Below are 15630 nucleotides of genomic sequence, written 5' to 3'. Positions count from 1 at the left end.
AGAATGAACTGCAAGCCTATTGTGAAGTGGAGTTGTGTTTTTATGATGGCAGACGCCCTCACTGCGCTTCCATCAGAATCTTCTTCAAGTGCTCCTCCTGCTGGTTACCATGACAACCACACAGGCAGTCCCAATGCTGTAGCTGCTGCCATCACCCTGTACTTACAGAGGGTTTCAAGAGGGATTTTGAGTGTTGTTGTTTTTGTCCATACATTTGAAGCCAAAGGCCACCAAATCTGTTTGGTAACTAACATGCTTCTATTCCAGGTTTGGAAGGACATTAAGATTTTCATTTTTGGGTGGACTATCCTTTTAAGTAACATTAAATGTTGAACTGAATATCAACAGCACAACTGTAGAGTGATACTGCTGTAACGGTTCATTAAAAAGTGGCAGTTCTTCATTGTAGGGACAAATCCTCACTTTAAACTGCTTATTAGCATGCATATTACTAGCATACCGGCTGTTTATTAGTACTTATAAAGCACATATTAATGCCTTATTCTGCATGACCATATTTTAGATTGATTAATCCTACTCCATAACTAAACATAACTAGTTAACTATTAAGAAGCAGCAAATTAGGCTAAGTGTTTACTGAGGCAGAAGTCATAGTTAATAGTTAATAGTGAGAATTGGACCTTAAAATAAACTGTGACAAAAAAAAAAAAAGTATTGGAAACATATTTTAGACTAAATTTGTCTGTTTACAGAAACAACTGTTGCACGTCTCTCAATTATAATCAAATTTTGATTTTATTTTATTTTTTTACCTTTTGCATTCATTTTTAATATAAAATGTAACTATTTTTTTTTTTTTTTATAAATATAAATAAGATATATAATTGGATTGTTAAAAAAAATATTTCTGGACAGAATAGTAATTTTTCGGGTAAAGTTTCCCTTTAAGACATTTTATTTGTACCTATATGCAGAAGCAATATATAGACAATGGCGCCTCCTCCTGGTCACAGACGGCAGGACACCATGATTTGTTACAATCTAGACTGAGAGCATTCTAAAAAGCATCTAGTCCAAAAACTAGCTTTATTTCACAACTTCTTCCAAATAAAAACGACACACAAGAGCCAAGCACGAGTTAGAAGCTGCTTCAGAAAGGATGTGATTTATGTGCTTCTGCAGCAGGTTGAAGGCAATTTTGGGAGCGACTGTGACAGATGGAAAGATGGCTGGCGTTCACATGCAGAAATCAGTGGCTTCTTGTGCAGAATATTTTCTTAACATCAGAATGATGGAGTAATTTGGCAACCTCTGATGGACTTCACTAATCATCCAGTTTCTCCATCCACTCAAACATTTTCCAAATAACGGCTTAAATGGCAAATCATAAATGGCAGAATACGGCACGAACCCAACGGCCAAACACACACAAGAACAAAACCACTTTCAACCGTATGAAAATATCTCAGATGTTTTCCACATCTGCGTGTCACTATGAATAGGAAACGTATTTGAACTGTGATGATTAACTGCGTTAATGTGTTCTTGTGATTTCATCAAACGTGTTACCAAATGCCTGCCATATGAATATGATTATAATAAACCCTTATACACAAGATTTAAGCTAGATTTTGTGATTGTTTGTTTAATTTAATAAAAATTTATACTTTTACTCAAGAAATTAGAATTAAACCGTGAAGGGGATGTAAGGATGTCTATAAGGTTTATTCCTATTTTTAATAAATGAAATTTTTACACTTATTACTCCAAGATTCCTGATATATAGCAGCAAATCAGCATATTAGGATGATTTATGAAGGCTCATGTGACACTGAAAACTGGAGTAATGATGCTGAAAATTCAGCTTTACCTTCATATTAAAATATCATAATATTATGATCAAATAAATGCAGCCATGGTAAACATTAAAGTCTATATGAAAACATTAAAATATCTTCACTGGTAGTCTAAACCAAAACGAAGTGATTCTTTACATGCCATTTCTATTTCAACCAAAGGAAACGCTCCTGAAAAATGAACTATTCTAATTTACAATGACTGCAGTTACAAACCTCTGCACCTGCAAAAATATATCAAAATCAAGTCTGCTCATCATAGAGGCGTTTCATACTAAATGTATATATATATATAAACATTTTGTAAAAGGAAGTGGCATAGCATTTCTGATTATAAACAAGATTGTCTGTTTACTGCTAATAATGGTCTTCACAAAACTAGACTGACAGACAGATAGGAGTAGGTTAGGGATTCAGGTTAAGGTGTGGGGTCTTAAAATGCTAGTAAGTGTTTGTTTTGGATTAGTGCACATAGCCACTCATCTTATCAGTGTAAGTGTAGGAACAAATGCTTGATCTCAGGCTATATTTATATCCAGCCCCTCCCTATGCAACTTAATTACCAGAATTGTCCAGATTTGGTTAGATGGACATTTTGATTCAATAATAAAAAAAAAAGCACAGAGAGTGCAATGCAGGTTTATGAAAGCCAGTTCTGAACTTAAAGGCAGCATTAGGCTGATATTAGATGCATGCACACTAGTAAGTGCACATCTGGCATGTGTGCCAGACCGGTTGAGTCCACTCACTGCTCTGACGTCACCGGCCCTGCCATACTAATCGACACAGACACTAATCCAGCTCTTCTATAAAGCCTTTCTCCTCAGCTAGAGAGGGAGAGAGAGAGAGGGAGAGGGAGAGGGAGAGAGAGAGGAGTTTAGGATAAAGACAATAAGGAAAGTGAAAAAGTCACTGAGGGAAATGACCGCTTGACGTTCTGAGACATTTCAGTGCTTGACTGGAGTATCTACTTGCAGTATTTTTCCTATTGCGTCCACCATTGACCCAGAGCTACAGGCCTTCACTGGTCACTGCACTCTCAAGCATCGCGCTGGAAGGACAGTGTTCCCCGATGGGGCCGGTGGAGGGGCAGTGCTGTGGGAGCTGCCCCTCTCTACCCCCAATCATCATACCCGGCATGGGCAGCGTGGAGCTCTGCACCACACAAGAGGATGGATGCCTTCCCACAGATGGGTAGGACCCCATACAAATTCTGTGTGCCTGTTTTTGTGCAAGACTGAACAGATGGCTTGAGTTTAAAATGTGTAACAGCAGACTAACACTTACATATAACGCTAATGCCTTTTTGGCCAAAGATGTGGCAGGTACGCTGGATTTATAGCTTAATTGCATGCATGCAAACTGATGATGCTTTTGCTTTTCACTGTAAATAATTTTAGCAATTTTAAAGAAAAAAATAGTTAAAATTTTTGTTTTTAAGTAAACTATGAAAAATACGCATCAAAATTCCATCCTATAACATCAGTTTTTCTGATATATTTCTGGCAGTTGCCAGATCGCCCTCCAAAAAAAATGTACTCAAAGTGATGTGTATATATATATATATTAGTAGATTCTACTTTTCCTGCATACAAATACAGCAATATAAACTACATGATTCTTGGCTGCATAGTTGTTTATAATGTTGCTAAATGTAAAGTGTGTTATCGCACAACTCCACATGTAAAGCTGGAATAAATAATAATTAAATATATCCACACACATACTGTCACGGTGCACACAGCAGGGAGGAACACGCAGACGAGGATAAACTCAAATATAACAGTCTTTACTTTAAACAAGGCAAGGCAAGGCACCGGGAGTAACAAGTAGAGCAGACAAAATCTAACTGAACAGACAGGACTTAAATACACAGGATAATTACAAAACACAGCTGGACAAGAATTAACAAGGACAGGAAACAAACCAAATAAGGACACAAGAGGCGGGAACACATGACACACACAACACAGGACTGACACATGCAGTACAAATCTGCCTGGTTTTTATTTAGTTGCAAAATATAGTTATATTATCACGCAGCTATTTATATAGTTTGATATTTAAGTACGTCTAACTTTATCTGCATACATGTAAAAAATATGAAATATCGCACATCTCAAATGCTGGCTTGCTTGTATATAGTCTTCTAAATGCCTGAAATATAAGGCCTGAAGATATTAAGATCTTATAAACATTAACATTATTTTCTTTAAAGCTGTATTTAAACAATATGTATAGTGAAACGCGCTATACTAATAAATATAACTTGACTGATTTTCTATTTTCCCATTCTTGGTGAGTTTGGAAAACATTTCAGGTTTCATTCATTATCTAATTTTACATTTAATACTATTCATTTTATTTATTATTATATTAATATTTATTTATTCATTTGAATTTTTATAATCATATTTTGTTTGTTTGCTTCTTTTTCTTTTTAACCTTTGCCCAAAACAACTTATAGTGCATTCAAAGTTCTTACATTGCATTTATCCCACCATAATATTGGTTACATGTATATGTGGTCATGCTAAATGTGCCTCCAAATGGGCTCTAAATGATGAGTGTGCATTCGGTAATGACTGTAAGGTGTGTTAAAGACCAGCTGTTGAATAAGAGACTGTGTGTCCTCAATCTGTGTGCTAACCTGTCAACAGCACGCGTAGCTGCAGCCTCGTGCCAGAGCCAGATCTGCTCCGTTAGCTTGTTAATGACTTACCACAGACAGCAGGAGGGCAGGCAGGATTACTCCGCTAACTGCTAGACAGCTGTCATCAGAGAGACCTGAGCAGAGATGGGACATCCATCGGGTGTGTGCGAAATTTCGCAAATGGGAGAGTAGTGATGAAGCTCATTTTTTTGGTGAACTAACTGGTCTCCTTTTGAAAAGATGAAAAAGTTATGTTAAGAACATCAGATGTTAATAAGTCGGGTGTGAAATTGTTTTATTATTCTGATGGGTATAGTGCAAACCAAAAGCAGGTTGCGGCTTTTCAGAGAGAGCTGACCTTCATTTCACTATACTTCCCTGTTTCAGATGGCTTAAGCTGACACACACACACACACACACACACACACACACTGTGGAAGTCAAAAAGAGGATTTTGTTTATCAGACAGGTCTTCAGGCCTCCTTAATCCCCGTCCAGAGAATATAAACAGATTTGAAACAGGAAAGATAAAGATGTGTATATATTTCTTTAAAAAATATATACTGACAAAAATGTTTTTTTATTTTTTTGGCCATATAGATAGGGCTGGGTTGACAGTATCGATTAATTGATGTTCGTTCTTCATTTTCATTTTATTAAAAACAATATTGATTCTTAAACCCCAAGCTTCATCTTTATGCTGTTTTATGTTCAAATTCATAAAAACTTCACTAAACAGTATTTATAAAGCATCTCCAATCCAATAATTGTTGAGTTTTGTTACTTTTTATACCAAGCAAAATCTCAGCTTTCAAATTGTCAATTATACTACAACAAAATTTAAACAATAAATACTGTTTTAGCGCTCTTTAATGTGGTGTGACAGATTGCTGTAGTGCCTCTGCTTTGCATTAATACTTGTTTAAAGCATGAAATAAACATGAATGAACATCAGAGAGCATGTTGAAAGAAACAGCATAAATTGCTGAAATGTGACTCATGGAATTGCCCGATCAGTTTTTCCCCCGGAAATATGTCAATAAGACAGCTTGTAAACAATCTGCCATATAGCATCAATATTCAGCCTACTCTGGAAAATGACAGTAACTAGAGGATCATTTTGCTAAATATTTGCACTGCATTCATTATAGGTTTACTTGATCTGTCATTATTATTTAATGTGTTTTTGACCATTTTACTTAAAATGATTATTTCAACAACTAATTGGAGTAGAAATATAATTATGTCATTAAAAAGTTATGTGCAATTTAAATATTTCTTTGTGTGTTGATTTATTTAAAAATACATGTTTAAATATATTAGACTTGTTAATTTTTCTCTTTAATATCATAATACTAACAGGATTCCCTGTACAGCATTGGTTGAGAGATTGTTTTCCTCAACATGTACCTGATGAATATCCAAATGAACTGATATCGAATCAAGAGTTGTGAGTCAGAATCAAATCGTTACACCCAGCCTATCCAACAGTGAACACAGATTTGTGTCGTTTATTTCACCACATCCTAAACAAATCCTGTATTTGTGCTTTGAGCACTCTGCCGTGGAATTGACATTTTAATTATTTTAAGAATAAAACAACCAATTATTTCATTTTGCTCAGCTAATTTCATTTAGTTAACATTTTTGCATGATTTGATAACATATATTATAGGTGACATTACCTTGTTTTACACCCCTGCTGCAAAAATTGCTAAAACCAGCCAGCAAACCAGCTAAAACCAACTCAACACCAGTAAGACCAGGCTGGGAGACCAGCTTGAGCAGCTAAAACCAGCTGAGATGTCTGACCGTGACTGGCAGTGTCTCATTGGTAAAGTAGTACACTAAAGTTTTAGAAAACGTTCTTAGGGGCAAAACTATTTGTGGTGGAAATGTCACCTGTGACAGCTTTCATATCAGTCTGTTAGATAATCACACCGTTGAACATGTAGTAATTCATATTTTATAATGATTAGGGGATATGGGTAAAACATTAAAATCTGTTAAAAGAAAATAAAAAAAAAAGAAGAAGAAGGAATACAACCACACATTTACTTCATATCTTGTTAGAAAAGTTCACAGCTGCACAAAATAAACAACAGATAATTCAGTTCAGAAAGTCTGGCCACATCTCATTTTGTACTTCTCCCTTCTCATGTTTAGAATAGCATATTTGTTTTGAAAGCCACGGAAGTCTCTGTGGATATAAGCATCTGCCAATTTTGCCTATTCAGCACATCAGAGTGAATGGAAAAACACCATTCGGGGTGTGTCATACATTGCTAAATGGGATTAAACACATACTGCAAGGATCATACATCCCACAATGCAAAGCTCTCGACTTGACATTCCATTTCTACTGTGATGAACGAACCAAAATTTATAACAGCTGTGATCTCTATTTTGCACCATTTGGATTAAAAAGAAAAATAACTTTTTTTTTTAGTTTTTAACTGGATGCCACTCATATGCAACAAGATATCATGTGACGTAGCATACACAGTTTTGAGATGCATAAAGCATAAAGCATCCTACTAAAAAAAAAACTGTGCAATGCACAATATTATGCAGATTTCATATTTGCAGTGATGACCCATAATGCCATGCTCATATCCATTATGTTGCTAATGAAAAATGACTATTTGAGGGCATAATCCATTTTGATATAATCGGGCCCTGGTTGTCCATTATAAGCATTGTAATCCGGCCGTTCAGAAGAGGCTTGAGAGAGGAGCGATTAGTCACAGGTCACCTGGGAGTGGCTGCGATTAGCAAATCCCACACACACCAACAGACCAGACCACCTTGTTTCTTCGCATTATCACTGTTATAAACACACTGCACGTTCAATACTTGCTTCATGTCTGTGTTGTTTGTTGGATAAAAAGAGTGGCTCACATACCTGCATAATATTATTGATATTGATATAGTAGACATTATAAAAATTGCATGCTAGTATACTGTTCTGAATTTAGGCACCAAATCAGTGTTTTCAAAGAATTGGTTGAATCGTTGATTAAATTATTCAGTTACAGTCACTTGCCGCCACCTACTGGCATAACAATAAACTACAAAAATAGTACTGTGTGTCTAAATTCACATTCTTTTGTACTCATCTGTGTTACCTCATCATAATGATCAAACAGAGTGATACAGACAGTTAAAATTGTAGTAAACAGTGAGTATAGTAGGGCCTAGTTGTGACTGTTCCACTGCTATTCCAACTTGTAATTCTGTTTTTTCCATATGCCATGATCTCACTATATAACAGAGGGATGGGGTACCCAGAGGCCCAGGCCATGGATGAGTATCCAGTTCAGAGAAAAGGGGACAGATTGCCCTTTCAGGTAAAAAAACAAACAAAAAAACTCATCGGCCATCCTTTTGTCTTTGCTGTGAAGTTTGTAATAATATAAACTGAATCAGTTTTTGCCTTTGAGATGACTGAGAAATATGTCCCAGTGAACCTGCTATATTAATTTACCTATGCATTTTAGCCATATTTTATTTAATGTCACACACATTCAACATTTTAGGTCATAAAGCCTGCTTGGGTGACAAGTCTGTATATTGAAGTCACCTTTAAATCATATAGGTCTATTTCAGTCTAAGATAGCATTTTATTTTTGTGTTTGCTTTATTTATTGATTGACTGATTTACTGATTATGACCCATAATGTATATAGTCTTAGTAAAATCTACACTTTTACAATATTTAACATCTAACTCCTGCATACAATTACATTTATCACATAACTCTTAAATGCTGTGCCTTAAGGGGGCATGTCTTAAAATGAGTGTCTCAAGTTCATTGGTTGCTCCCACGTGTGAACTGTTCAGTGGCAAATGGATTAAGAAAAGTAGCTGCTTTTTAGAAAAACATTTACTGCATTGCATATTATTGTTACATTTAACCAGTATTTTAAATATTAAATATACAGTTAAAACGTCTGTATCTGTCATTTTGAAAAGCAGTTCATTTTATTATTTTACTGTTACGTTTAACTACATTTTTAAAATAAAAACTTTTAAATATGCATTTTTCAGTTTGATAACTGATTTGTAGTTTTGATTAAAAAAATTGATTATTCATCCCTTAAGTGGAACTTAAGATATTCATACAGTATGTTGATGTATCCCAAAAACTGCAAACACTGTGTAGATTTTTAATATCGCTGTGTCAACATTGGCTCAACCAATGTCATGAGTTTGGGCAAACTGTTTGGAAACTGTTCTGCAACTCCAAGCTTCAAACTACTCATGGTCTATTTTGTATATTGTGTTTGTGCTATTTTGCATATTGTCCATTTTGTCTATTTGTACATATTTTTTTTATTATATGTGTCCTGTCCTGTTGCTGTCATTCCGTCGCACTGTGGAGCTACTCTCCCTAAAACAAATTCCTCGTATGTGCAAACATACCTGGCAATAAAGCTAATTCTGATTCTGATTCTCATTCGCAGACTTGAGAGTTAGGTATTACATCCACAGTGTGGTCATGCTGAAGCAATGCTTATCTACATTTTGCTTTATTTAATAATAACCACTGTTCCCTCGCTAGTTTTAAGCAACAGAGGTCATGCAGATTGTGGCATCACATGTTAGAATTTCACAATGGTGTTGAGCTTTCATCAGTTAGCTAACGAACTCGAAGCAACCACAAACAGGAACCACTGTAGTGCAAACACCATTCAATATAGAAGTTTTCTCCTCCTCATATTATCTGCTCTCTTTCTCCTTTATTTTGCAGATCTTCCCAGATCCAGTGGAAGTAGTTTTGAGTACTGAAGGCTGTCTGACCTGCGCGCCGCAGGGGAAGGAGCGTCTGCCGTCCATCGTGGTGGAGCCGACTGACGTCAGCGAGGTGGAGAGCGGTGAGCTGCGCTGGCCCCCAGAAGACATGGACTTCGATGAAGATGAAGATCTGTTCTTGGAGCAGTGCATCCCACCTGCTAACATCGCTGACTGGGGGGAGGATGAGGAAGAGAGCTCGGTTATTGAAAACCACCAGCAGAACACTTCTCTGTTAGGTACTTTCAGGGCCATTCACAACAACAATTAGGCCCAAACAAATTGTGTTGCCTTCTTTTAGGAGTAACTGGGAAATCGGTGGTTATCAGTTGAATTGAACATGGTAAAACATGTTAAACAGATCTGAGAGTACTACACTTTTCAATGATGTTGTATATTTGTGGGCCATCCTGGAAATTTGCATCACCCTAGTTTTCGCGACAAAAACTCAATAGGGTTTTTTCCACTGGCTGTTAGGATAGTTTGCGATTGTAAACACAATGAGGCTGTGAAAGTGACTGGCAAGTAGATTAATTTAGCTGTTAGGTATGATGACATTTAATGTGCCCGACAACCTCTGTAGTCCCATTAAGCCACTTGTTAGCATCCACCAAAAACCCATTCAAAAAATCCATTGACGTCAGGATGATGGAACTGGAAGTTAAAATGCTAACGTTGTTTCCTGTTTTTGGCTTACAAAAACATGCCATTCCTGCAGAAATCTACTGGTTGATGAAATAATGCTCAAATTAGCCAAACTATCAAATGAACAAACACGCACAGGGCAGGAGATTTGTGGAACAATGAGCATTCAGATTGTTTGAAAATCTCTTTATGTGAAGTTCCAAGTGGGCTTAAAAATATACTTCTAACTCAGAGTTTCTGCAGAAAATCAGTTTACTTCTCAATCCAGCTCCTAAACCTAATTTTAAACAGCAGGCAACAGATGGGTTGTTGCAATACTAAGCTTTTGAGTTTTTCAAGAACAGCACAATCACAGAGGGCAACACAATATATATGCATTGCTCATTTTCAGTTTCATTTACATTAGAGATTGCTTTAGTTTTGTTTCATTTTTTCTCTTTCTGTCTATCCATCTGTTTGTAGATCTTCAAACAGATGACTTTAGGGACGACACCCCGACTCTACCTCCAGAGAGTGCTTCAACTCTGAACTGACGCCTAATGAACTTTATAGGTCATTACCATGAACCCTGCACTTATTAATAAACCATTCAGGAGATGACTTACTGAAGACCTATGGGACTGTGCGGTTCTGATTGTGGTCTGACTGTGGTCGCACAAGAAAGATAACACTTTCCGTAGACTAGAAAAAAAAAATCAGAAATTTACTGAAATTAAATTATTTATTGTAATATAGTAGCTCATTTAAAGTCATTACAGTCTTTCATAGGTTTTTTTGAATGCAATTTTTTTCTTTTCGCATTTTGCAAGTTTCTGTATTTTGCAATTTAAACCAGTCAGCATTTTCACATTCCACCTTTTCATGCAAATCATCAAAAAAGGGGAAGGAGCATAATGGAAACTTGCATATCACTGACACCGCATATCATCTGTGGCAGAGTGTTATGTTACAGAGGAGTTGAAATGTGTTGTAATGGAGCATTTCTTTCAACGCTTTGAAAGAAAAGTTTAATTGTGTGCTGTATTTGTCCCTTTTTTCTTTCACCCATGTCAGTTTTTTGTTGTATGTCATGTCCATCTGCATTTTAACCATTAAGTGCACCTCTGAGTAGAATAAAACAGCACATTGTGTATGTTCATACCAAACAGAAACAACTTTTTCCAAAGCAACTTTGTCACTCAGTTGTTGTGAAACATTCGCCTTTGCAATATGTACATACAATGTTTTTCCTCAAATGATTATTACTAAATGCAATTTAAAGCAATAAAATGCATCAGTACCACTCCTGTTTTTTTGTTTGTTTGTTTAGTTCAGATTCTTGTCTAACAGTTCTGTCCAATCGCATCACAATAATTTGACCCTAAAAAAGAAGAACAACATCTGCTGATTCAAATAGATAGACATCATCCTTCTCTTCTCTGTTCCAGTTCCAGTTCCAAATGAGTCTTCCATGACACTTTTTAAGTTTAAAAAGTCTTAAAGACCAACGACTGCACCAAACATTGTGTAAAAGTGCTTACACAACATTGCTAAGAAAAAGGCTTGGCATACAGCACTGCAATCATTTCCTGGCTATAAGGGTCACAAAAATAGATGAGCTGAATCACATCTGGTGGAGAAGATCGGCACAACTTCACAACCTGAAATTCTGAGAGGTATTTTTAGTATCCTTGATTTTTAACACGATTAGAGTTTCATTTATTTATTGTTCAACTGAGTTAAAAAATATATAATTTCTTTCTTCTAAGAAACTATAAAAAAAAAAAAAAAAAATGTTCATTATATGGACACTTCTTTCATGTTCCACAGAAGAAAGACTGAGTTTACAATGAAGAAATGATAACAGTATTTTCATTTTTTATTAACTTTACTTTTAAGAACTTTTAAAATGTACTGTTAAGAAGAAAAACTTTTGAAATGTCTTAATAAATGTCCTCTTAAGTTGAAAAAGATTAATTTTAAGATCAGTTTTAAATGTGTCCTCACAATTGCATCATAAAGTTGCAATGTTTGACTCTTTAAAATGAGATTTAGCAAATAACATGATTCGACTCAAATAACCACTAGACACTGCTTTGAGGGTTTTAGCTTTGAGATTACACGTTTTCTGTTATTTGTCTTTTTCTCATTTCACAGCTGAAATGGAGAAAGATGACTATAATTTTTCTGATTATAATTGGACCGACTGGTGTGAGGGGTCTGAAAACTGTACTCCTTTTGTGCTCCCCACTGAATCGCCACTGTCCAAGATTGGTTCCCGGCACTGGATCTCTCTGGTCTGCTACCTCATTGTGTTCCTGCTGGGCGTCCCGGGGAACGCTCTGGTGGTGTGGGTGACCGCGTTTCGAATGTCGAATTCTGTGAACGCACAGTGGTTTCTGAATCTGGCCATCGCTGATCTGCTGTGCTGCTTGTCGTTGCCTCTCCTCATGGTGCCGCTCGCCCAGGACCAGCACTGGCCTTATGGTGCTTTAGGTTGCAAGTTACTCAGCGGTTTGCTCTACATGATGATGTACTGCAGCGTTCTTCTCCTGGTCGTGATCAGCTTGGACCGTTTCCTACTGGTGACCAAACCGGTGTGGTGCCAGAACCACAGGAACACGAGGCAGGCCCGCTGCGTCTGTTTGGTCATCTGGATTCTTGCTCTCCTGGCTGGTTCTCCTCAGTTTGCTCACATGGAGATACATGTGAGCGAGACTAAAACATTGTGCGAAAGCAGTTACAATGACTTAGGTCATGCATGGTCCGTAACTCTTACCCGCTGTTTTCTGTCTTTTCTGCTTCCTTTGCTGATCATCTTCATCAGCCATTGGAAGGTTTACCTCATGACGAGCTCTGGCCGAGGGCAAAGAGGCAGCAACAAGTCAGCCCGGACGCTACGTGTCATCCTGGCATTGGTGCTCAGCTTCTTCCTGTGCTGGATTCCTTTGAACATCGTGGATGTTCTGCTGTTAATGATGCAAAGAAAATCCCATAACATTCAAGCCAACTTGCGTCTAGCCCATGTGCTGACGCTCTGCTTAGCTTACATTAACAGCTGCCTGAACCCACTGCTCTACGTATGTCTTGGCCGCGGTTTTAAGGAAAATCTGATTAGCTCACTGCGAAGTGTGCTTCACTTCGCATCTGAGGCTCCACCTCATCGAATCAACTTGACTGCAAACAGTAAGTCAACCACAGACGGGTTCAGAGAGAAGCCCTTATGAAATCTTTGCGTGGAGATGTGGACCGAAAACCTAGTCTTCAAATACCACCCTCGGGAATCATTTGTGGGTTTAAAGAAACATTTTTCATTAAGTTTAGTCTAAGCTTAATCCAAAATATAAGACTGATTACCCCTTGGTTAACTGTTAGTTGGTCAAAGCTCTAACGACACTGTCTTAACATAGAGGCTATTTATGCAGCTGGCCCACGATCTGGCGTATTCCAATGACTATTTTGCACACAAAAAAAGGCATAGCAGCTAAATGTAACTACTTGCAAAAATAGTCACATTCAAACGTTTACATTCTTTGATTTATTATTTCAGGTCTACAAAACAGATAAAAATCCGATCGAAATTTGATTTAGTTCGAGTTCAATCGGATCGACTGAGATGTTTACATGAAGGCCTTTCAGTCCGATTGAACCATCAATCTAATTATACACGGATTATTTGGGAGCATGCAAATTAGGGGGGCTCCGATCAGGATTTTTGAGGCCGATCACAGAAAGCAGTATCTGCCAATACCGATCACCGATACCGATCTTTTATTTTTGTTATGTAGAATTATTTATAGTGATACTCCGATCTGGATTTTTAGACATTTATTCAGGGCCTGAATTTCATTTTTGAGAATGAATTCCCCTCTTAGGTGACTCTTGTGAGAGGGGATTTTTTAATTGGAAGGGTGGAGGGGGCATTTTTTAGACATATCTTACCTAAATATTTGATCATGCAGTGCATTTTTCTTTGAGTACCGGCACTTCTTTATCTTCACGCACTGACAATAAGTATAACCAAAGCAACACATTATTCAATGCTTTTTACTCTTGCATTTACTTCTAGATTTATATATTAAGTTGCTCAAGTGGCAAAACATTTACTTTTCTTACGTTATCACAAACTTACCATTGACGGAAAAAAGTCAGCTCTATACCTTTCCTTTTGCATTTAAATCTTTATTACAAGCAGTAAAGAACTTTGTTTTTCTTCCTCCACCAGTATTTATTATTGCCTTGTTTATCTAAAAGTGCTCCTTCCCTCTAAACCTAGCCAAAAAGCCATATGTGTTGACATTAATTATATGCATTTATGGTGTTATTACTACATTTTCGTGTCAATCCATGTTCATATTTCCTGCAAACAATGCGCTGCTACTTTAATTCAGCGCGTGCAATGGAAACGATCTCTGCACTGCTCCAGGAACGCACCGCCGGACCGAAACCGTGTGCAGTGTGAACGCTCTGATCCGTTATGAAGAGCGCGGAAGAAATACGCACTGCATACGGATGTGAACTTGTGTGTGTGCGCGCGCTGCGAGTGTGCATGAAAGCACGGTGTCCAGGAGAGCGGGCGAGCGCTGAATGGTAAGAATGGAAAGTTGTACACTGGAGAGAATAAAAAAAAAAATGCAATATAAACTATAGTGATGACGACGCGACCCTGCCTCGATTGAGCAAGAGACAGTTCCTGTCAACTGTTCAGCGTGCAGCTTGCTTATAGTGCAGACGCGATTTGATTTGAGAGAGAAAGAGAGAGTGATTCACTCACACTATTTGTGAAATTACATCTAGAAATTATGTAGGTTTTCAATTTACTTTATTACGGTTAGGCCATATATGGCATTTCTGTGTAGTGATGACAGTAGCAGAATGAATTTGGAAGGGTACAAAACCATCTTGCTTACCAATATTCAAGAAAATGCCACCAGATGCATTGGGAAGTGCTTCATATTGCATCAGAATATGACCCAAAACACCCTGCCAGTTCAGTCAAGGACAAAGAAATGGAAAGTCTTAGATTGCCCAAGTCAATCTCCAGATTTAAATCTGATTGAACATGAATTTCACCAGCTGGAGAGGAGAGTAAAGGCAGAAACTCCCCAAAACAAGCAACAATTGGAATTGTCTGCATTAAAGGCTGGGAAAAGTATTTCAAAGGATGAGACCAAGAGTCTGGTGATGTCTATGGGTCACAGACTCACTGCTGTGATTGTGTGCAAGGGATCTGCAACTAAATAATAGCTTTTAATCTTTTATATCTGCCTTATGATCAACTGTACCAATACTTATGCTCACATCAATGAGTGGGATGAACTCTAAAAGTGCTGTTCTTTTTATTTGGTAAAACATGTATGTGTTGAAACGGCTAATAATAAAATGTGACATTCTGTAGTTTTGTCTCATATTCATCTTTTAATCATATTTCCAAATGTCTTGACTCCACAGCCAACAGAGCAATTTTGTCTTTACTGTTCCTATACTTATGGAGGGCACTGCATGTCATTTTGAAAGTGATTCTGAAAGCCATTGTTAAATTATTTTAAAGCCAAAATGTTGTTTGAATATGGTTTTGCAAACTTTCTAACTGCAGTACAAGGCAGCTAAATATAACAGCACTCCATGGCAACTGAGAACAATACAGAAAGCTGAGCAATGAACAGAATTCACATGCTTTAACTTCTCCTGCTTAATCATTCTGGATTGTAAGTTTGTGTTACTGTAGCATTTGTATCTCAC

General features: G+C 37.2%; 2 protein-coding genes across 2 annotated transcripts; both read left to right on the top strand.

Annotated features, from left to right (window-relative positions):
* Positions 1-2619: 2619 nt before the first annotated feature.
* LOC306888480 (uncharacterized protein) lies at positions 2620-11190 on the top strand. The gene is made up of 4 exons (XM_079446817.1): positions 2620-3011; positions 7745-7820; positions 9224-9503; positions 10372-11190. The coding sequence occupies exons 1-4, from the start codon at positions 2890-2892 to the stop codon at positions 10440-10442; spliced, it is 549 nt and encodes a 182-aa protein (XP_079302943.1). The 5' UTR covers positions 2620-2889; the 3' UTR covers positions 10443-11190.
* A 139-nt stretch (positions 11191-11329) lies between these two features.
* Positions 11330-15284, top strand: LOC306888479 (C5a anaphylatoxin chemotactic receptor 1-like). Its single transcript, XM_079446816.1, has 2 exons — positions 11330-11564; positions 12046-15284. Exon 2 carries the CDS (start codon positions 12051-12053, stop codon positions 13113-13115), a length of 1065 nt encoding a protein of 354 aa, XP_079302942.1. The 5' UTR covers positions 11330-11564; positions 12046-12050; the 3' UTR covers positions 13116-15284.
* The last annotated feature ends 346 nt before the right edge of the window (positions 15285-15630 follow it).

This window comes from Barbus barbus (assembly GCF_936440315.1).
Source record: "Barbus barbus genome assembly, chromosome: 22".
NCBI classification, from domain to species: Eukaryota; Metazoa; Chordata; class Actinopteri; order Cypriniformes; family Cyprinidae; genus Barbus; species Barbus barbus.
This window is presented reverse-complemented; position numbering and strand designations above follow the sequence as displayed.

Bases quoted from the DNA above. Each gene is read 5' to 3' on its own strand.
- LOC306888480 (XM_079446817.1), top strand. From the start codon at position 2,890: ATGGGGCCGGTGGAGGGGCAGTGCTGTGGGAGCTGCCCCTCTCTACCC. The intron at 3,012-7,744 runs GTAGGACCCCAT...ACTATATAACAG, and splicing joins GGATGCCTTCCCACAGATGG to AGGGATGGGGTACCCAGAGG. The intron at 7,821-9,223 runs GTAAAAAAACAA...TTTATTTTGCAG, and splicing joins GGGACAGATTGCCCTTTCAG to ATCTTCCCAGATCCAGTGGA.
- LOC306888479 (XM_079446816.1), top strand. From the start codon at position 12,051: ATGGAGAAAGATGACTATAATTTTTCTGATTATAATTGGACCGACTGG.